General features: G+C 38.8%; 1 protein-coding gene across 12 annotated transcripts in view; it reads left to right on the plus strand.

Annotated features, from left to right (window-relative positions):
- The window catches only part of ICA1 (islet cell autoantigen 1), a 144,137-nt gene that overhangs the window by 81,040 nt on the left and 39,163 nt on the right, over positions 1 to 23,934 (plus strand). For all 12 annotated transcript variants that reach the window (XM_024767145.1, XM_024767156.1, XM_024767151.1 and 9 more), the window contains exons 7-8: positions 19,651 to 19,776; positions 20,974 to 21,072. In XM_024767145.1, the coding sequence (XP_024622913.1) occupies positions 19,651 to 19,776; positions 20,974 to 21,072 (225 nt within the window). The remainder of the gene's footprint in view (positions 1 to 19,650; positions 19,777 to 20,973; positions 21,073 to 23,934) is intronic.

A 23,934-nucleotide genomic window follows, 5' to 3' on the forward strand; every position in this document is an offset into this window, starting at 1 on the left:
ATGACAGTCTCTGTTTGATGGCTGCTAAACTGATCTTCCTTAATTCGCCATAGGAGACCAAGAGCTGAAAAAACCAAACTCAATCTTGTAAATCAGCCTGTTCAGTTGTAGCTTCTTTTCTCTGTTTCCCCTTTCAAGGTTTTAGGAGCGCTATGGTTAGAGGGTCTAGTGTATCTTCATTGCGCATTGGAAAATTAGGTAAATGTCACTGCAAGTCCCTGTACATGCCACTGTTGTTATTTGGGGGGCTATTTCTTGAAGACATGAGTGGTGATACAGGCAGGGATAAACCATCCAGAGATATGATCTCCCTTGTAGGGATTCTCATTTACCTTGCCAACCTTGCAGTGACAGTGGGTTTCTCTCCAAAGGAGCTATATAACACAAAGTAAAAAAATTGAGTCATAACACACCAAACAAAAATAATATTTTTAAAGATAAAACAATTCTAAAAATAGGATAAATCCTGAATACTACATCTGCTGGTTATTCTGGAAGAATGGTCTTCTTTCAATGTAATCCTTTAATTCATTTTTTCATTACTTTATGTTTTACCAACAATAAAAATTAGGAAGAAGTATAATAACCATACCAAAATTTCAGGGACAATGAGAATTTTGTTAATGATTTCACCTTGGGACAGCCTAGTGGTTGGTCTCTATTTACTCCAGTTTTCAAGGAGGAAAAGAAAAGAGTCCATTCTTCTGCTCTGCCCAGATTTCATGGTAATTCCTTCAAGTATTTATCAAGCAATTAATATATGCCAGGTACTTTTATCTTCAAGGCTCTGAAGATAAAATGTGAATAAGGCTGTTGCTACCCTTGTCTTTATAGAATTCATAGTGTAGTAGGGGAGACAGACAATAATCAAACAGTCAAAATGCAGAGTCTCGTGCCAGGATAGAGGATCTGAAGGATTTTGTTGAAGCACATAGCAGGGATGCCTAATTTTGTCTGGTGGGTCAGGATAGGCTTCTTAGAGATATTATGATTTAAGCTGAAGACTGTTAATATAGTTAGTAGCCAGGTGAAAAGGGGAAGGAGAGAGCAAGGATTTTCCTGGCAGAGTTGTAAGATGTTTGAAAGCCCAGAAGAGGGTGAAGAAGGGAATAGCACAGCAAAACAAATGAAAGAAATTTGACTGGAGCATTAAATTTTTCTAACATAAGCCATGCAAGTAGCTAGTGGTAACTTTAATTTAGATAATAGAGAAGTAGGTTCAAAGAACATTGCTTCAGTAATAGCTACGCTCAGATATGTTCAACTTTTAGAAAATGAGACTTTAACATTTAATCTTCTAGGTAGTTTTCACTATACTTATATATTTATTTTGCCTTTGAGTTGTGCTCTTTTTACCTCTTAAGCAAGGTGATGTGAATACTAGTAATGCCTCACATTTCTTGATTAAGCACTGTCTTATTTTCTTAGCCACATTTAAAAACTGAAAATGACAAATTCCTAAGAATACATCTAACCAAAGATATTCAAGACTACCTTACTAAAACTATAAAACATTGCTTAGAAAAGTTAAAGCAGACTTAAATTAAGGGAGGGATATGCCATGTTTATGGATCAGAAGATTCTACATTGTTAAGATGTCATTAACTCTCCAAATGGATCTTAATTGCAACACCAATCCCAATCCCAATAGGAAATTCACAGAATGATTATAAACTTATATAGAAATACAAAAGACATAGAATAGCCAAGGTGATCTTAAAAAACAAGAACAAAGCTGGAAGACTTACATTTCTAGATATTAAGACTTATTATAAAGCTAAAGTAATTAGACAGTATGGTTTTGGCTAAAGAATAATTCAGTAGACCAATGGAACAGACTAAATAGTCCATAAAAAATGCACACATATGTGGTCACCTGATTTATGTCAAAAGCGTTACTGCAATTAATTAGAGGAAATAATGGGCTTTTTAATAAATGGTGCTGAGACAGTTAGCTATCCATATAGAAAACAATAAACCTGACCCCTACTTCATATCATATCACAAAAATTAATGAGAGATAGATCATAGACTTAAAGTCCAAAAATAAAACAACTATTTCAGAACAAAACCTAGGTAAATATCTGAATGACCTTGGGGGAGGCAAAGAGTTTTGAAACAGGATGCAGAAAGCACTTAACCACAAAAGAAAATAATAAGTTGCACCTCATCAAAATTTAAAAAGTCTACGCATTAAACGATACCATTGAGAAAAAATAAAGACTGAAGAAGATATTTGCAATACATATATCCAAAAAAGGACTTATGTAAAGAAGTTATACAAGTCAAAAAGAAAAATATTAACTACCTAGTTGAAAATAGGCAAAAAATCTGAAAAGGCACTTGAAGTTATCAAAATTGCCAATACAAATATGCAAAGGTATTTACATTATTAACCATCAGGGAAGTGAAAATAAAAATCCACCAAATGGGGCTTCCCTGGTGCACAGTGGTTAAGAATCCCCCTGCCAATGCAGGGGACACGGGTTCGAGCCCTGGTCTGGGAAGATCCCACATGCCACGGAGCAACTAAGCCCGTGCGCCACAACTACTGAGCCTGCGCTCTAGAGCCCGTGAGCCACAACTACTGAGCCTGAGTGCCACAACTACTGAAGCTCGCGCGCCTAGAGCCTGTACTCGGCAACAAGAGAAGCCACCCAATGAGAAGCCCGCGCACCGCAAGAAAGAGTAGCCCCCGCTCGCCGCAACTAGAGAAAGCCCCGCGTGCAGCAACGAAGACGCAACGCAGCCAGAAACAAATAAATTCAATAAAAAAAAAAAAAAAAAAAACCCCAAGTGGCTAAAATTAGAAGGACTGACAGTCACAAATATTAATGAGGATAGGGAGCAACTGGAACTATTATACACGGTGGTGGAAGTGTTAACTGATAGAAGCACTTTGGAAAACTATTTGGCGTTATCTACTAAAAATAGTATACTTCTGGGCAAACACGCAAGGAAAATGAGTGTTCATGTAAAATGCGTATACAAGAATGTTCATAGCAGTGTTATTCATAGTAGCCCCAAAGTGAAAACAAACCAAATGTCCATCAGCAGTAAGATGGATAAATTGTGGTGTTATTCATTCACCAGGATACTACAGAGCAATGAAAAAGAATTAACTATTACTAGATTGCAATATATGGATGTATCTCCTGAGCGTGATGTTGAGTGAAAGAAACTAGACATCACAGAATATGTAGTATATGCTTTCCTTTATGTGAAGTTCAAAATCAGGCAAAACTAATCCATGGTGATAGAGGTCAAAATATTCTATTTTTGAGGAGGTATTGCCCAAAGTGGAACACAAAGGAGCCTATTGGAGTGCTGAAAATGTTCTATATATTGTTCTGGGTGGTACTCATGTGGGTATGTACATATTTAAAGGTATATGGCGGTATTAGCTTCATATTTTGCACTCTCAGCTATACCTCAGTAAAATAGTAAAAAAAAAAAAGCTGAAATTAAGGAGTTTGGGGAGAGGAAGGGAAGAATAGAAGCACAGAGCATACCTGAAAGAAAGCACAGACCGAAATGAATTTTAGTGACAATTATTTATAGGCACTTTAAAAAGAAAAGGACCATTTTAATGAGGGATGTCTTTTTTGTTTACATATCCTACTTTCTAATTTCCTCACCATTTCAAGCAAATATCTTCCAGTCCTAAATATCAAGAGACCTCTTTTATATAAAAATATGAAAAATGACTTTCTCCCATTCCAAGGAACATATATTAAGCATTTGGGAGCTAGTTTGGGTAACTTGGGCTAAGAGCATCAGAAGTTCACCAGAGCATCATCTAAGGCTTCTCAGTTCTAATGATAAAAAAGCACTGAAGAATTTTCCAGCAATTTCGGTGTTTTCAAATTCACCCCCCCCAACACTTAGCACACTCCCCCCAACGCCACCATGGTTGCTTTAAAACATTTCTTTAAAAATTCAGTGGCACTAAAATGAATTTTTGAACACTTCAGTAATTACCTGATATTATTGTTGACATTCTTGTTGATGATCAAAATAGTAATGGAAATAACATATCTTTGGATAGCTGACAGTTGTCTATGGGACTAATAGACTTTAACCTGCTTCCAACATTGTTTCTAGCATCTTAGCATTTAACTAACCTTTTCTTAAAGCCGTGCCTATATTAGGTAGAATAGCCTAGGCTAGGCTGTGGTACAGAGAAGCACCCCAAATTCCATAATTCCATGGCTTAAGCCAATAGAAGCATTTTTTGGTTTTGTTTTTGCTCACCAAATAGTACTGGGCAGGTGTCCAGGTTTTGGGAATGGCTCTTCCTCCAAGTTGTTTACGGACCAGGCTGACAGCAGCTTTGCAGTCCTTAGGTATGTCTCCAGTGTCCCCTAGATGTGGACATCCCAGTCATCCCAAAAGGAGACAGAGCCTGCAGGAGCACATGTAGAAAGACTTTAGGCCAAGCCTGGAGATGGTGCGTGTTACCTGTGCTCACATGCTGCTGGAGAGAACTTTATCCCATGGCCACACCTATTTTGAGGGGAGACTGGAAACTGTAGAAGGGCACATGCATACTGATGGACAGCTGGCAGCCTCAGCCACAAGAGCACTTGCCCAACAACTGAAAATCTGAGATGTTCTCAGACCTATAACAAAAGGAATCACCATTGACCACTGACACAAAATGCTAATGAATTAGGTGTGTACAAAGAACACAAAACCCAAGTTTTCCAGAAGAGCTGACCTAGAAAAAATTGGAATGAGGTGATTTCCAGCAGGAAGGAGCAAAGAAATGCTACAGAAATATGTTAAATCTCAACACAGAAAATGTTTTAAAGATTTAGACTGATGGGAAATTGAAGGAGCTGGACCAGCTCCCTTCTTGGCATACAATTACTGTGACAATGTCTTCTTCTTAAATACACACACACACACACACACACACACACACACACACACACACACAAAGTGAGAGAATGTCAGTCATCAGACTATAAAAGTAGAAGCCACAGACCCAAAGCATGTGATGGTATATATTACTATGCACCAGGTTAAAAACAATTTATTTGACTAGCATTTTTAGCTCCTACTATCGGTACCAGGGTAACATAATCAAGATATGGTCCCTGCCACAAGCTCCCTGCAGAATATAGAAGAATATAGTCAATTAAAATGACAATGACCATGCAATGTGATGTGTCCTGTGAGACAGTGGAGGTGTATAATAAGGTGCCATCGGGGCCCCGAAAGAGGAGCGTCTGCAGTCAGACTTGGGGATCCAGCTGTGCTTTCTAGAAGATGTGGCACAAGCTGGATTGTGAAGGGCCAAGAAAGGAGAAGAAATATGACATCAATGGGAACAACATGTGAAGGGGAAGAGGATGAAACCACTTTACGAGTTGAGAGATCACACTGGGAGAAACGAACAATTTGGAAGGTTTGCTGGAGAAAAGAATGAGAAAGAGAGAGAGGCAAGGATCTGAGGCAGATCACAAAGGATATGTATGCCGGTTGCAGAGCCTGGGTTCACCCTCGGTGTTCTGGGGAACCAGTGACAGTATTGTTCTTGAGATGGTCTTTCCAGGTTGCCCTGAACTCCCAGCTCCACCACACTTCGGAACTCAAGGGCAGCAGAATGTCTACAAAGGGAGAGGATTGATCTTTTTCCCTTTTCACTTTATCCAGGACCTACAACAGAGTGAATTAACACGACCCCTCAAACGAGGTGGTTCTTAGCACATCAGTTCACTTATTGATTTAGGAGTTGATTTGTGTTTCTGAGTTATGATTACTTACAGAATCATCAATAAGTATAATAAAAATATACTGTAATATGAAGTACAAGCAGGTTTTAGCTTAGGCAGACAAGAGACACAGGCAAACTTGCCAGCCTTCACGTGGCACATAGACATGAATAAATGATCCATAAAACAGTAGTGAAAAGAAAAGGAATAATGGCATATGTTTAAAGCCTCAATAAAATACAAAAGTATCAGTGGGATAAAGAGACAGTAATATAGCCTTTTACTGTCTCCTGAAGTGTGTGCTTCTCAGATTAGAGAGAAATTGATAAGGCGGGTGTCCTGGGTTCTGTCTTGTGACCTGAGTTAATACTTCCACTAATGACCTGAAAGAGGAAGTGAAGCCAGTCGGTTAAATTTTCTGATGACAGGATTGCTTTCTTAAGTTAAAAACAGAAAACAGAAAAAAAAAAAAATCACCAGCTGAGCAAACATTAAGACACTTGGGATTATACAGCAGAAACTACACACTATTGTAAAGCAGTCATACTCCAATAAAGATGTTAAAAACAAAACAAAAAAAAAGACACTTGGGGCAGTGTGATAGCTAACTAATCTGAACTATATCTGCATGTCGCAAATAACATAATTGTGAATCATTTTAAACATATTTATTTCAACTTGCCAAGGGCTTGAGAATAGAAAACCTTTTACTCTTTGATTCCTATGTGAATGAATGTATTGCATAGTGAGTCATGGTTTGTATTTTAAAACAAGAAGCCAGAATCACAAACTTTTAACATGCTAGATTATTTTGATGTAATGAGTTGACAAGGAAAATAGAGTAGTAGGTGAAGTGCTGACATCGCATTTTGGGTAATATACAGTTAACCTAACTGGTTTGAGATGTGCTACAATTAGGAAAGCAAAGTGATTTGGTGAAATGAGCATGGGCTTTCACATCCTGCCCCTCCCCTGCTCACAAGTAAGCTTGGGTGAGTTACTTAATGGTTCTGAAAACCAGCTTCCTTTTCTGTGAAACAGAAACAAAATTATGGTGTAGGAGTGTTGTGAGAATCAAATGAGAATATGTGCGTGTGTATTATACCTAATCAGTGAGTGGTGGTGATAATGGTTGAAAAAGAGGGATGGTGTCTGGGAAAGTCTAAGGGTAATTGAGCAAACAGAACATGTTATACGTATTACATAGTGGGAGGACAAGGCCTGATGGTTCACTCCTTCTGGTGTCCTCCCTTTATTCATTCGTTGTTTTGTTTACCTGCTACCTGGAGGCATGTAGACTTAGCCTTATAAAATTGAATAGTGTAATTCTACCCTCGTGCAGCTTACAGTCCAGAGGGTGGCTGGGCCTACATGGGAGCAGGTAGCGATTACCATAGTTTTGGGTCCTAAGCCAGTTTGCAAAGTGCCTTGATTATAGAGAGGAAGAAGCTGTTAACTCAGCTGAGGAGCATTCCAGGAAAAGGTTCTCAAAGGAGAAAACCTTTGAGTGGAAACCATAAACGTGAGCACGAGTTGCCGTGTGCACAACGGGAAGAGGGCTTTCCAGGCAGAGGAATCTTGCAGAAGGTGGGGGTGGGTTTGTCTTGGTGTAGCTGGAGAACGGCAGCTCTGTATGCCCAGATCCCATGGTGCCTGGGAGGTGATGTGGGAGAGGAGGCAGATGGGCTGCAGGCTGGCAGGCAGGGTACGGGTGTGGAGTCTGTATTTTATACAAGACGAGACAGCATCCAACCGAGGCCATGTCCTTACCTTTCTACTTACTGGCTGCTTGGTTTTAGGCAAATTACTTTGGACCTCAGTTTTTTCTTCTATGCAAATGAGGATAATTTTGCCTATTTTGAAGAACTGCAGTATGAAGCATTTGTAAAACACTGCCCTCCGGAAGTGTTCACTCCCTTTTCTTCTCCTCACCCAACTTGGAACACATGATTAGGTAAAATTAAAAAAAGGAGAGTTACAACTCTCTTCCCTGGAAATTCAAAAGAGTGTAGACTGTGGTATGTATCTCTACTTCTCCTGAATCTTCATTGAGATAACTACTTGATGAAAGCATTCATGCAGTACTTCATACATTCCTAGTACAATATTTTATACATTTGTATATAAAATGTATATTTTATACATCACCCTGAGGCATTGGTGTGCTCCGCTCTCCTAGGTAACTTTTATACTCATGATCAGAACATGTTATAAACTTGAACTTGTGAAGAGCAGAGTAGTGAAGAAATCGGCTTTTTTTTCCTATTAGTATCTGAAAATGAGTATCTGAATGAAAGTGTTATTGTAAATGAGTTGAGATTCTGTCAGCCACATATGTGCCTGTCCTCATTACACAGGTGGATCCAAAATTGTTGTCTTGAATTAAGTTTTATTAATTCATGTAAAGGGAATGCTAGCTAAAAGATTCAATTTTATCTGTAATTTCAGCAATAATGAAAAATCTTAAAATTATCACGGCTTATTTATTATCCTGAATTGTTAAAGTTCAAACTGCATGCTTAAGAGGAAATGAAGTAAGATGACAACCACATCTTCCTTGTTTTTGGCAAAATACTGCTTATTAACCGTCCCAGCTGCAGCATTAAACAGGTACAGATCTTCCTCAACTTACATTGGTATTATGTCCGAATAAAATCATCATAAGTCGAAAATATCATAAGTTGAAAATGCATTTGATACACCTAACCTACCAAACATCATAGCTTAGCCTAGCCTACCTTAAACGTAACTAAAGCATATAACTTATGACCACCGTTCCTTGAACAAGCCAAGCACACAGCAGCCTTGGTGCCTTTGCGTTCACCATTGTTTCTGCTCAGAATGCTCTACTCCCACCCCACCCCCAACCCCACATCAGCATGGTTTGCTTCCTCACTTCCTCCAAATCTCTGGTCCAAAATCACCTCTCAGGAAGCTTTTCCCAGATTATTCCATTTAAAAGAGACTCCTCTATCACCCCTCCCAAACCCTGCAAATATATCTTTCCTTTGTTGCTTTATTTTCACCATCTAACAAACAATAGATTTACCTTTGTTGTTTATTGTCCAGTTTTACCCAGTAGAATGTAACCATCATGAAAGTAGAGACTTTATTTCCTGCTTATGCTCAGCACCTAGAACCGTAGGTACTCAGTAATATTTCTTGGGAGGAAAGAAGGGACTTAGAAGTAAGAGTGATATCAGGAAGGCTAAAACTTGGAATGATTGAGGTTTATGAAACATCCTAATAACAATAAAACTGTTGTGAGTGTGAAGATAGGCCCACTATTAGGAACAGATGGTTTAATATATTCTGTATTTCTTCTTTATTAGTAAATTTGAATGGTTCCATAATGAGTAACTTTCTCTCATCGACTACCAGTACAGTTTGATAGGAAAGTCAGGATAAATGTTTGGTTCTTTGTCAAAAATGTTGAGTTGGTTCACTGGCATTCTCTACAGGTGCCCAATGAGGTTTTTTGGTTTTCAGTTAATTTGTTCATTTCCTTGTTTTTAAGTGTCATTATGAACTCAGAGATTTAAATATATTGGATGTGTTTTAATTGTTGCTGATAATACTTTATTGATGTTCAAATTGTCTCATCTTCAGCTAGTGAGAGCCTCTTCAGGTTGACTCCTGAATCCTTTTGACATGACCCTGATAGTGGTCTTCTTTGATTTCTTATACAGCATAATATTTCAGGGTCATCTTATATGTTTCCTTCCCTAAACCTGGAATCAGCCATTTCAACAAGGAACCCTGATTCCTTTAAGAGAGATATGATAGTTAGAGACCATGATCTGGGTGCTAGGGGTGCTCATTGCTTCTGAGTTAGCCACTATATTTAGACCTTTACTGTGGACAGAGCTAGAAAATAAGTTTGGATGATTTAATTTTAATGGCAAAAGCAAAGAAAGCAGAACTATTAAACTCCTATTATACTTTCTCCCCGATTAAGGGAGGTGGTATTAAAACTGGAAAGGTTAGAAAGGACCTCTTGAGGAAAACTTGAGGCTCAGTCCATGAAAGGGGCTAATGTGTATTAGTTGTATTTAAATAACTTAGTCACCAGACTTAGATAAATTATGTCCCAGAAAGAACTCATGTATCCAAGCACAGAAATACTGCCAGTAATGTTTGAGAAATCAGAGATGCCAGAAATAATATAACAAGCAAATATTGTCCTATTTTAAAAGAGAATTTTTAAAACTCAAAAATTTAATATACTTTGATTCTTAATCAAATCCAGAACTGATTACTATATAGGTGGTTTTTAAGGAACTTGGGGAAAAAAATGGGATTATCCTGAAGCAGAGTGGATTCACTTTAACGCCAGACTAATTCCAATTCCTCTTACTGGTAATATTATTTAAGTCTCATATAGTTCTCTGTAGATAAAACGGAGAAAAGTGAGTTAGAGATTGGATTTTTAAAAAAGCAAGACAGAGCTGAGAATAGTCTCAGTACTCACTTTAAATATAAAGATATAGCTAGGTTAAAAGTAAACGGATACATTAATATATGGCCTATAAATTCTGATCAAAAGAAATCTGAAGTGGTCGCATTAACATTAGACAAAATAGACTTCAGAACAAGGACTATTAACAGAAATAAATACAATCTTGACTAAATGTGGTTACCCGAGGAATGGAGGTCAATTTAAAATCAGTCAATGTAATTTACTAGGTGAATAGACCAAAAAGAAACCATATGATCATCTCAATGGATCCAGAAAAAGCATTTGATAAAATTCAATATCCATTCCTGATAAAAATTCTCAGCAAAATAGGAGTAGAAGAGAATATCTTCAACTGATAATGGGCATATATGAAAAACATACAGCTAACATCATACTTAATTATAAAAGACTAAACACTTCCCCCCAAGATAAGGAATAAGACAAGCATGTTTGCTCACATCAACTTCTAGTCAACATTATCCTGTCCAGTTCAATAAGGCAAGAAAAGTAAATAAAGACATACAAATGGAAAGGAAGAAGTTAAACTGTCTATATTCTCAGACAACATGATATATATATACATAGATCTGTCTACATAGATATATTATAGAGAGAGAAAATCCTGAAAAATCTTTCAGAAAAAGCTTTTAAAACTAATCACTGAATTTAACAAGGTCACAGGATATAAGATCAAATTATAAAAATTAATCCATATTTCTAGTAATGAACAATTAGAACTTGAAATTTATAGAAATTAGAATAGCATCAAAAATATGAAATACTTTGCAATAAATTTAACAAAACGTGCAAAATCTGTGCCCTAACATCTGAAAAACAGAATGTTAAAGATCCAATAAATGAAAAGATATACTATGTTCATTTGTCTGAAGATATTGTTAAGATGTCAATTCCCAGTAAATCTGTAGCTTCAGTGCAGTGCTAATCAACATCCTGAAGGCTTTTTTGAAGAAATTGTCAAGCTAGCCCTAAGATATGTGTAGGAATATGAAGAGCCTAGAATAACTGAAACAATTCTGAAAAAAATTGTAGGATTTATACTACCTGACTTAAAGACTCATTATAATGCTACAGTAATCAAGACAGCATGGTATTAGTATAAGGATAAACATATACATCAAAATTATAGAATAGGGAGTCCAGAAATAGACCCACACATATAATGGCTTGTTGATTTTTGCCAAAAGTGCCAACCAAGGCAATACAATGGGCAGTTGGACAGTTTTTCAACACATGGAACAGTTGGATATCCACATGTGGGGAAAACAAAATCAACCTATACCCATACCTCATACCATACAAAAACTAACTTGAAATGGATTATAGATCTAAATGTAATAGCTGAAAATAAAACATTTCTGGAAGAAAAAGCACAGGAAAAAGTCTTTGTGACCTTGAGTTAGGGAATGTTTTGGTAAAAAAGGCACAAAAAGAGAAACTAGGTAAAAGAAAAATTTGGTAAATTAGATGTCATCAAAATTTTAAATGGTTTATCTTCAAAAGGCACTTTTAAGAAAATGAAAGGCAAGTTTCAGGCTTAAAGGAAATGTTTTCAAACTTATGTCTGATAATGGATCTATATTATCCATATAGAGAACTCATAACTCAGTAATAAGACAAACCTAATTTTTAAAAATATGCAAAAGATTTGAATAAGCACATTACTAAAGATATATAAGTGGCAAATAAGACTTAAAAAGAATTTCAACATCTTTAGTCATTAGAGAAATGCACATTAAAATTATAATAACTATGACTACACATCCACTAGAATGGATAGAACTTAAAGACTGAAAATACCAAGTGTTAAAAAGGCTATGGAACCCATGGAATTTCGATTCATTGTTGGTAGGAAATGCAACATGATATAGTTACTTTGGAAAACAGTTTGGCAGTTTCTTATAAAAGTGAAGTTACAGTTACTGTATGATCTAGGAATCCTATTCCTAGATATTTGCCCAAGAGGAATGAAAAGCATGTCTACACAAAAACTTATGCTCAGATGTTTTATTCAAAATAGCCTAAAATTGGAAACAACCCAAATGAGTATACAAATTGTGCTGTATCAATACCATTAAATACTACTAAGAAATAAGACAGCGCACACTGTAAATACACGTAACAACATTGATCTCCAGGGGGTTATGCTGAGTGAAAGAATCCAGTCGTAAAAAAAAACTAGACTACATTGATATGAAACTCTAGAACTAAAGACTAATCTGTAGTGACAGAAAGCAGATTCGTAGTTGGCAGGGGTTGGGACTTGAGGGAAGGAATTGACTGCAGTGGAAACTTTAGGGAGTGATAGAAATGTTCCATATCATAATTCTGATGGTAGTTGCATGATTGTATACATTTGTCCAAGAACTCATCGAGTTGTACACCTAAAATTAAATCTTACCTCATAAATAAAGCTGATTAAAAGTAATGAAGGGTAAGCTGGGGCGAAGTGAGAGAGTGGCATGGACATATATACACTACCAAATGTGAAATCGATAGCTAGTGGGAAGCAGCCACATGGCACAGGGAGATCAGCTCGGTGCTTTGTGACCGCCTAGAGAGGTGGGATAGGGAGGGGGGGAGGGATATGCAAGAGGGAGGGGATATGGGGACATATGAATATGTATAGCTGATTCACTTTGTTATAAAACAGAAACTAACGCACCATTGTAAAGCAATTATACTCCAATAAAAATGTTTTTTAAACAAGATTAATGTTTACCCTATTAAAAACTTAATTAAACCTTAAAAAAGAAATAGTGATGATGATGGTGGTGGTGGTGATGCTAGTGGTGGTAACAGTGCTGGCATCAGCTTCTAGGCACAGAATGAAACAGATACCTTTCTGCATGTTTTTCTTCTAGAAATCAGGGAATCCACTGACCACCGTGCACCTAAGGGAATTTGATGCACTGGTTTCTTTCCACTTTTTTGAGGAGTCTGAGCTAAAGAGCCTTAGATTTCTGATAGAAGTACTATTCAGGCTATGTGGCTTGGGAGTCTCCCTATGCCTACATCTAAATTGATAAGTCCAGCATAGTCGATTCCTGAAATGGTACCTGCACCTATTGTGCATGTCATAGACTTGGAACACTGTGAGTTGTATGGTCAATGGTAGATCAATTACCCTGTGTCCCATGGATTAATGTAAAGAGCATCAATTAGAGAACCAAACACACCTGAGTTTGATTCTATTTTTTTTATATCAGTTAAGTTTCTAAGTGATTTCTTCTTCTGTAAAACAGGGATTTCCCCCCTAAAAAATGTATTGCATGTAATAGGTGGCATATGAAATATGGGAAGGGTTCTCTGTTTAAATAAATTTTAGAAACCCTGGAATAATCAAAATTAAAAAAGGATCCTTATCATAGAACCTTTCATATGAATTTCCAAGAAGGCAAAAGTGAGCAGCCTGTATTAGTGCTTGGTTCCGCATAGCAGAAACTTGAATTAATTGAGGCAAAGGGAGAAATCTCATGTGACCATAGGAAGGGCAGCAGGATCCAGGAATTTGAATGCCACTAGGACTCTGTCTCTTCTATGCTTTTCTCTATATGTCACCTTTATTCTCTCAGACCAATTTTCTTCATACCACAGGAAATTCAAATGCCACGACTTCCTGCCCTTAGTGCAGGAAGTCCCTAGAAAAGGATTGATACCTATTTTCTCTAGTTCCAAGTTAAAAAATCCTGAGGAAGGGCTCTGATTCGTCCAGCTTGAACCAAGTGCCTTTCCCTGAATCAGGCATCCATGGTGCCTTGTGACTGACTCACCTTGGGTTAAGGTGCTCATCCCTGGGCCAGTCAGTAGGAGTGGAGGGGTGGTCTATAAAAGAGCATACCAACAACCCCCATTTAAGCCACATTATTAGAATAAAGAAAAGGAACATTTTTGAAAGCAGGGTGAGGGTTTTGTTAAGGGAAGACCAAAAACAGATAGCTCCTAAAGTCTACATGTGGCTGCCCACACACATGCATGGTGCACACCCAGTCACTTATACATACTTCTGTATGTAATACAATGTCAGAATTGTTCCTGCCATCAGTGGATAAGTATAGGATAAATCAGGTCCAGTAAAATGACTCAGCAAGATGTTTGATCATCTGACCCTCTAGAAGTCTTAGTATGTTGGCCTCAGAAAAACAATCTTCTTTTAATGAAGCCAATTATCTGACCTTCTGTTTTTCAAGTGACTTCAGATAGGCTAGACTTTCTCTTGTGGCACCTTCCTAAAAGTCAAAAGAAGTAATTCGTGTATTCTCTGATCTTAAAATTTTTCTCTGAATGCAGGATGCATAGATAGGGGTGAATAGAGAAGTTAATTAGGGAGGAGTATTGAGAACTGTTTGAGAAAGCAAGCCAAGAATCCTGAGGTGGCCTGACGTGTCTACAAGAACTGACATGAGTAGAATCACCTGGTGGAAAAGGAAAATTAGACAGTGATACTGGGCTTGGGGTGGTCAGATACATAGGAGTCATCCTCTATACCCCCAACATCTAACCCCTCACCAGGTCCAGTCTGTTTTACCTACTAAATATCTCTCCAGTCAGAGCATTTTTTTCCATATCTAGCATCACTACCCAAGTTTAAAGCTACCATCATCTCTCCCCTTGACTCTAGATCTATCCTCATCTATTCTTATCTCCCTCCAATCCATCCACACACTGCAATGAGTGATCTTTTCAAACTGAAAATAGGGTTCTATCTCTTCCTTGCTTCAAAGACTCCAATGTTTTTCCACTGCTTCTAGGATAAAAACTAAAATCCTGAGCACACCTCCAAGGCCCTGAGATATGCCCCAGCCCACCTCTCTTGCCTCATCTCACACCACCTTTCTGTTTGCTCTCAGCAATCCAGCTGCACTAGTTTTCTGGGGCCTGTCTTATTGCCCTCTACCCCAGGGCCTTTGCACATCCTCCTCCCCCTGCTGGAGCTCTCTCTTCCTTGCGCAATTAACCATGCTCAGTCCTTCAGAAGAGAGCTTGAGCACCACCTCCCAGAACATACTCTTGTTCAGATTTCTTGGTAAATCATTCTTATGGAACTGTGTGGCTTTCCTTCTGATCACCTCACTCAGTTTGTAGGTATTTCCTCACTGCTATGAAAATGCCCACTGGACGGTCATCATGAGACCTCCATTTTGCTCACTGTTATCAGCACGTGGAAGATACTCAGTATATATTTACTAAGTGAATGGATAGAGGGAGAGAGGCAAATCCATCTTCTAGAAGACAGTGTAAAAGTAAGAGTAAGGTGGGGGGTGTGGCTTTATTTTACTTTTAAAGGAAAGAAAACACTAGGAAAAAAATGCAAAGCTACTCTCAAATTATTTGGTTGTGTAGTAATATGAAGACTTTTCCCACTGAATGGAGAAGCCAGATTGTACTGAGTACGAATAGCTTTGGCTTCATCGTATGTAATTCAAGTTGGGGCTAAGAGGTAGAATTTCAGGTTATGACGAGTAAGTACAGAGAAGTGCCCTGTAGTTTTGGCACACAAGACATTACTCCTTTCTCTGGTAAATTGAATTTCTGCAGCCTTGGGAAGGCAGGACCCATGCTAAAGAGGGTCAAATATATGTGATCATTTCCTAGAGCTTGGAGAATAAGAGAACAAAGCTGGGGCAACAGGAGTAAAATTAAGAAATAAAAAAAGATACATTTATTTGAAGATTTTTTTAAAGAACCTTGAAAACTGCAGGAGCTTCTCAAGATGTTTCTGTAATTGAATATAATTTATTTGGGATTGAAAGGAATAATAATCAAAACATTTTTTACTTAAGTGCATCTGGAAGCATATGAAATTAGACTCTTGATGGTGGCCTATGCTCGCCTGTGTCCTTGGTGTTTTGTCCTCGGGCTGCAGACTGGAAATGTGTTTTAGAGAACAGACATGGAGCACAAAATATTAAATGAACTTTGCCGTATTCAAAATGCCCAACAGTGTAACATCCTCCTTGTTTGGCAGGGAAAGGGCTCAACATTTGGCAACTCAGCAGTGCACTAAGTATTTTAATAATCATTGTTGACACACAAAGCATATGGCCTTTCAGAACTCACTGGGTCAAGTGCTGAATTCGTCTTCTAGGTTTCTAAAATTACTTTACAAAATTCAAACAAAATTAAATTAGGGCACATTTCAATGTATGTTAATTCATGAGCTTTGTGTTATAAGCAAGGGAATTAAGTTTTCTTCTAGGATAAAAGAATATCTATAAAAGAATTAAGTTTTCTTCTAGGATAAAAGAATATCTACGTGTAACTGATTATGTTAATGTAAAGGAAAAAGCAAAATTCACATCCCCACAGAAAAGTAATTTGTATTTGATTAGAAAAATCTAGAACCTCCGCATAAGCAGGCCAGCCTCATGGCTACCTTGTATTTACTATGTAGTCCTATTCATGCCTTAAGACTCACCTCAGATATCCCGCCATCTCAGAAGCCTTCATTGCCCCTTACTTACCGTTTATATCAGTTATGTATATGGCCCCAATAATGCTATGAAATAAGCAACTGTAACACTCAGTGGCTTAAAACAATAAGCATTTCTTATTGCTCACAGGTCTGTGGGTTCGCACATCAGTTCTGGTCTCTGCTGGGCTCACCCGTGAGCTGTGGGGAGGGGAGAGGCTCTGCTGACCGTGGCTGGCCTCCTTCACATGTCTGGGCGTCAGCTTGCCAAAGGCTGATCTGCTGGGACCACTGGGCTCTCCTCCTCGTGTCTCTTGCATGCACAAGCCTCAGCACCTCTCCAACTGGCCAGCCCAGGCACGTTCTCAGGTTGACCTGGGCATGTTCTCACGGCAGTCTCAGATAAGGGAGGGAGAAAGTGTAAGCATGCTGGCATTTTTTTCCCCAAGCTTCCAGTTTCGTCACATTTGGCCCATTGACCAAAGCAAGTCACATACCAAGCCCAGTGTCAGAGTGGGAGGAGACTACAAAGTTACAGGGCTAAGGGTATGGATACTAGAAAGCCTGTACTTGGGGTTTTAATGCCATTGATCAACACCCCTGCCCATGCCACCCCCAGCATTAATCATTCCCTTGTCTGTGCTACCTCTGTCTTCACTCTTAGTTCTGTTGTTTTACTTTTCCCATTGTATTATAATATAGTTGCTAACTTATCTGTCTTCTCTAAAAGACTAGGGGGTCCTTGTGCCTCTGCGCATTCATTCTTAAGTATTTACTGACCGCCTGCTATGTGTCTCATTCCTTTACAGACCTCCCAGCGCCAAGCACTGGTCCTGACACATAATAGCCACTAATGCTCACTAAGCATGTGTTGAATGAATGCATACATGAAAGCTCACACGTGTATTTATCTCCTCCCCCTTCAGAAGGAAAGGGTAAAGACAGATGCCTCTCAGGATCCCAGTTGAGGAGTTCTTCCTGGCTCGAGCAACTGGTGAACCAGTGGGGACCTGCAGTGAAACTCCCAGCTGCTTAAACTTCTTGCCCTGCACACTCTTCCACTTCTCCCTTCAGGAACTTGAGTTTTCTCTTTTGTATCATCCCTATTCCTCTCAAAGGAGGGCAGAAAATCACTGATACTTAACACATCCTAACTCTTTTTATGGTCCGCACACCCCAGTAGCTTTCCCTAGAGTCTCTCCACTCCACAGTGAGGAATGATCGAGTTCTGGGATTTATTTAAGCTCACGGTGTGCTTTGAGAGGAGCTGGATGGCTTCATTTGCTGGTTTTCCAAGCTCTGTAGACCTAGGAATACAGAGGAATTCTTAGGTAACGCTTTACACAGCTACAGAAACAAGACCCTATTCATATAGGGTATTAACTCTGTCGATATGCTATTAAATGTACTGCCTGATTATTTTCCAATTCCATAGAAGCCTACAGGAAACCTTGTGCTTCTGGGTAGAATCATAATTTGGAGCTTCTTGATTTTGCAATGGGTAGTGGAAGTCGTTTGGGGCAGCAGAAGAGCGTGGCTTTGGAGTCAGGCAGGCTAATCTAGAATGCCAGCCCTGCCTGTCAGTTACTTCCCCTGATGAAGCCTCTTACCCTCAGCCATCAGAGCGCAATAACAGAGGCTAACAGAGAATAAAGCTGGCATGTGATGAGCGAATTGTATTAATTGTTCACTTGTATCGATTGTATAATATTAATTTTGAATTATATCTATTGTTGAATTGTTTTGATTATTAAATTGTTACAAATGATAACAATTGTGTCAATTGCTACTGTTACTGTATAATACCCTATAATTTTAAAAGCTGTGAATATAAATTATTAGTGGTAAAATTAATATATTTTAAATCAAATAATCTTCATGTTTATTTTTATTAAAAAATAAAACTATCCCTTTTAAGACTACTTTAAAAGTTCTACTTTAAAATGGTACTCAGGTACTTTACCTTTAGAAATGGTCTGGAAATTTTCTTGATTCGGTCACCAAATATATATTCAGCACCTGCTTTGTACCAGGTCGCCAGGTGCCTATCATATAATGGTGATCAAGGTAGACATTGTCCTCGAGTCCCCGGAGATGCCCACCCGAGGTATCCTGTGATGAAAGAGCTACCGTTAATGAGTCAGCATTATTCCCAACCCCCAGTTACCTACCTGGTAACTACAACTGCATGAATTATCTGAGATAAATTAATATGTGACTACCTTTCCCTGGTTAAAACAGGATATAGTGATGCTTCAGGTTAGAGGAAGGGGAAATTTTGATTCCACTATTTTTAATGTAGCTGTATTAAATTTTAAAACTTTCTGTATTATTATCAAATAATATGTAGAATAACATTTCTGAATCTTCCTGACCTTCCCATCATCCCTGAATTACTGCACGGCTTAGGGATGGATGGAGGATTGCTGATGTACATATGCAATAATAAAAAGTTGAAAGTTTATCAGTGAGGATAGTTTTTTAGGCTGTGTCACAATTTCCTAGATTGGATCTCGGAACAGAAAGAAAGGACATTAGTGGAAAAGCTGGTGAAATCTGAATAACATCTGTTGTTTAGTTAATAGGATTGTATCAGTGTTAATTTCATATTTTTAACAAATGTATCATGTTATGTAAGATGTTAACATTAGGGGAAGGAGAGTGAGGAGTACATGGGGAATTCAGCTTCAAAGAACCATAGGAAAACAGTAAGGCAAATATTTATCCCCTTACCACCCTGCGTGTTTCCAGACTTCTTCCCACTATGGTCAGTTTGTGAATGCCTTGAGAGGAGAGGAGTTCTACCATTCGACTGAGAAAAAAACTAGGATGGTAAGTCTGCTGTAAAATCATGATATACAGTACTGTCGTTTAGGTCCTTTGGAAGTAAAGAATGGATATTGTAGCATCTTCTCACTTGCCTGGAATTTTCAAAGGTGTTTTCTTACGTGAAAGAGTTAATCCTGCTATTGGTGTTTTCTCACTGACAAATTTTAACCAAACAGTTTGAGTGGTTCAGAGATTCTCTTTTACTTTCTTAGGTGCAAACACAAGTTCGCCTTGCCAAAAAAAGCTTTGACAAATTGAAGATGGATGTGTGTCAAAAAGTGGATCTTCTGGGAGCGAGCAGATGCAATCTCTTGTCTCATATGCTAGCAACATACCAGGTAACCAAGTGATGTTTGATGCAGCGGACCAAGAATGTTACAAGGTTTAGATAACAGAAAAATGGTGTTTGAGCCCAAAGTATGGTTTGGGCATAATGAAGTTCAGATTGCCTGTCTCATAATTTACTTCGCACATCTCTCTTTTTTAGCATCCTACAGTTAATCAAACCAAATGTTAGCTATTCCCTGTATACACACTGTAATTCCCCACTTCCCTGCATTTATTTAGGTGGTTCCCTCTGCCTTTGTGCTCTCCCTCTCCACTTGTGCCTTCCCAAATTCCACTCCGAGGTACCAGAGTGTCCCCTCCTTCAGTAAGCCTCCTCTGAACTCCCTTAGCATTGTTGCTGTAATTCTCACGGCATGGTCACTTCCTCACCAGGTTGCCATAATTTAATGAACTTGCTTTTGTCTCCTTGTTGCCTGTCAGTTCCTTCAGAATGGCACTCATATCCATCAACGGTACTATTGAGCACCAGCTGAGGGTGGGAGGCAAAGTCTGGATGTTGTAGAGAATATACAGTGGATAAAACCAGGTTTCCTGTCCTCAAGGAACTTAAAATTTAGAAAGGAAGTCAGAGACCGTAACGTCTGACTATATTTTCTCTACCTCAAGGGCAGAACAGGGTGTACTAAGTGAAATGAGATCTACAAAATCCAATGGAGGCTTGAAGAGGGAGAAATGGAATCAATTGAGGGAATCAGAAAAGTCCATGGTTAATGACTAGCCCTGGGTTTTGGAGGATGGATCAGATGGGACAAGTACAAAGAGAATGGAGAGGAGAATGTCCCAGGTGGTGGAGCAGCATGAGCTGTAGAGGGACAGGGAGCCATTAAGTTTGGCTGAAATACAGGGTGTAAGTAGGGGCATAGTAGGAAACAAGGCTGCAGAGATAAGTAAAAATCGTGTTTCAGAAAACCTTGAGGGGGACTTCCCTGGTAGTCCAGTGGTTAAGGCTCCGTGCTCCCAATTCAGGGGGCCCAGGTTCGATCCCTGGTCAGGGAACAAGATCCCACATGCTGCAACTAAGAGTTCGCATGCCGCACCTAAGACCCAGCAGGACCAAATAAATAAATAAATAAATATTTTTTAAAAAACAACTTTGAAAGCCACAGATGGGCACACTTCTTTCTCTAGGACCCCTGATTAGATCCGGGCATTTAAAATGCTAATAGCTTTACTGTCTTTCTTTACAGACCACTCTGCTCCATTTTTGGGAGAAAACTTCTCACACTATGGCAGCCATCCATGAGAGCTTCAAAGGTTATCAGCCATATGAATTCACTACGTTAAAGGTATGAGAGCTAGACATCATCAAAAAAATCTAGAAACAATAAATGCTGGAGCAGGTGTGGAGAAAAGGGAACCCTCTTGCACTGTTGGTGGGAATGTAAATTGATACAGCCACTGTGGAGAACAGTACGGAGGTTCCTTAAAAAACTACAAATAGAACTACCATATGACCCAGCAATCCCACTACTGGGCATATACCCTGAGAAAACCATAATGCAAAAAGAGTCATGTACCAAAATGTTCATTGCAGCTCTATTTACAATAGCCCAGAGATGGAAACAACCTAAGTGTCCATCATCGGATGAATGGATAAAGAAGATGTGGCACATATATACAATGGAATATTACTCAGCCATAAAAAGAAACGAAATTGAGCTATTTGTAATGAGGTGGATAGACCTAGAGTATGTCATACAGAGTGAAGTAAGTCAGAAAGAGAAAGACAAATACCATATGCTAACACATATATATGGAATTTAAGAAAAAAAAATGTCATGAAGAACCTAGGGGTAAGACAGGAATAAAGACACAGACCTACTAGAGAATGGAGTTGAGGATATGGGGAGGGGGAAGGGTAAGCTGTGACAAAGCGAGAGAGAGGCATGGACATATATACACTACCAAACGTAAAATAGATAGCTAGTGGGAAGCGGCTGCATAGCACAGGGAGATCAGCTCTGTGCTTTGTGACTGCCTGGAGGGGTGGGATAGGGAGGGTGGGAGGGAGGGAGACACAAGAGGGAAGAGATATGGCAACATATGTAAACGTATAACTGATTCACTTTGTTATAAAGCAGAAACTAACACACACCATTGTAAAGCAATTATACTCCAATAAAGATGTAAAAAAAATTAAAATAAATATTACATTAAGAAAAAAAGGTATGAGAGCTAGAGAGGCCATTAGAAAATCTCCTAAAAAGTAAAGATTTGTTTCTATCACCAGCAATGTCTGTTGAAGCAAGCATCATTATTATAACAGACTCTAAATGTCAAAGAGAGAATTATGCCCCCTAGTAGGGTCTTTTTTACCACATCAGTATTCAATACAACAATAAGCCACAGCCATCCAAAAACACAGGTTGAACCTTGGTACTTGTTACTGGGAGATGAATTTTGGTGAACTTGAGCCTAATGATTGGCCCTGCTCCTTTAAAATACTTGTTTGACGTTGCTAAACAGAAAGTTGTGCAAGTCTAGTACACTTTATTACTTTTTACTTATTAACTTAAAATATACTCACTTAAGAAGGCATTTTCCTTTCTTCCCTTACTTCTAACAAATATCATTTTATTCTGTGAGTACCATCCAATATAGAATATGATTTTTTCCTAACACTGCAGTCATATTTTCTAATTGAAGAAGCAACATTAAACTCAATGATTTCTCAGCCCAAAAGGAATACATGCAAAATGTCAGGTTCTCAGTATTACAGCTGAAGGTGGAATCACTTTGCTCTGTAATGGTTGCTGAGGGTGAATACATATCGAGATATGGAAGTGATTTGGGTTCTAAAAGGATTTTCAGAATGGTGACAGAACACAGGGTGCTTTGTTGCCAGGTCGTATCTCTGAAAGGAAGAGACCAGGAAAGAACTAGTTAAACTTCACCTTGAAATTACCTTCCTTTTAATTTTTCAGGCAGTTTGTAAGTAGGTCTCGTCACTTTGCTTGACAAAACATTAAGAAGATTTTTCTTTTTTCTTTTGCCTTAAAACACCTCTTTGATTTTGAGATGCTTATAATGTCACTGCATCTACAAAAGTACTAAGACAGAAACACTTTAAGACCATGACCCTTTAATTGGAGGTCCCAAGAGGAACGCAAGACAGTCCCCTCACCTTGTTATGTACCTGACCTGACCCCAGACAGATCCCCTGGCCATCGAGCTTGTTTTTCCTGATCCCCTTGTCAGCTGGTCACTTACTCTTTCACTGGTGCTTGCTGACATGCTGCATAGTGTAAACAGTTGAACTATAAGAACTTGAGGGGATGGACCTTTTATTTCTTGTGCATCGTCCTTGGTCCAGCCAGATGTTCTGCACACAGCGAACCCGCAGCCTTATCACACTGGCTATGTTACAGCTGTTGGTAAGGACTGCATGCCTTCTCTGTGATTTACTGCTGCTTTCGGCGCCTTAGGAAGCAGCTATCCCGACCAAGGCAGATTGATTAAAATTATTATAACTCACACTACTCACATTTCTTACACAGGCCTGAGCAGAATCCCATGGATTAACCTTTGGTAAGGCAGCAAGTGTTAGGCTTTAGGGCATAAATGTGTGTCAGAGTTTATATTATAATGAATACAAAGGTTATCAGTCATTTGAAAGACAACCGTACATAACACAAGTTGGCCAGATGGAAGATGAGATAATGCCTATCTCAGATACAGTTTTAAAGAGGTTCAGATTTGAGTTAATTGCATATAAAGTACAGTATAAAATCATGAAATTGAAGTTGTGCCACAAGCATAGAAGAATCCTATGTGTATCCCTGGTCTTCTGTGCTGAGGAAAATATGACTCCTTAAATTTTGCTGTGATGTTTTTCCTGCATAGAGGAGCAAGCTGATTATGCTAGAGGCTTTCTGGGCAGAGAATTTAGTGAAAGTTTGATGGCAGTGCTTCGGTTATAATTCTAAATATTTGGGGCAGATGATTACCCACTGCCTTTTTTTTTTTTTTTTTTCGGTACGCGGGCCTCTCACTATTGTGGCCCCTCCCATTGCGGAGCACAGGCTCCGGACGCACAGGCCCAGCGGCCATGGCTCACGGGCCCAGCCGCTCCGCGGCATGTGGGATCTTCCCAGACCGGGGCATGAACCCGTGTCCCCTGCATCAGCAGGCGGACTCTCAACCACTGC

The sequence above is a fragment of the Neophocaena asiaeorientalis genome, unplaced genomic scaffold, assembly GCF_003031525.2.
Source record: "Neophocaena asiaeorientalis asiaeorientalis breed wild unplaced genomic scaffold, Neophocaena_asiaeorientalis_V1.1 scaffold70, whole genome shotgun sequence".
In the NCBI taxonomy this organism is placed as follows: domain Eukaryota; kingdom Metazoa; phylum Chordata; class Mammalia; order Artiodactyla; family Phocoenidae; genus Neophocaena; species Neophocaena asiaeorientalis.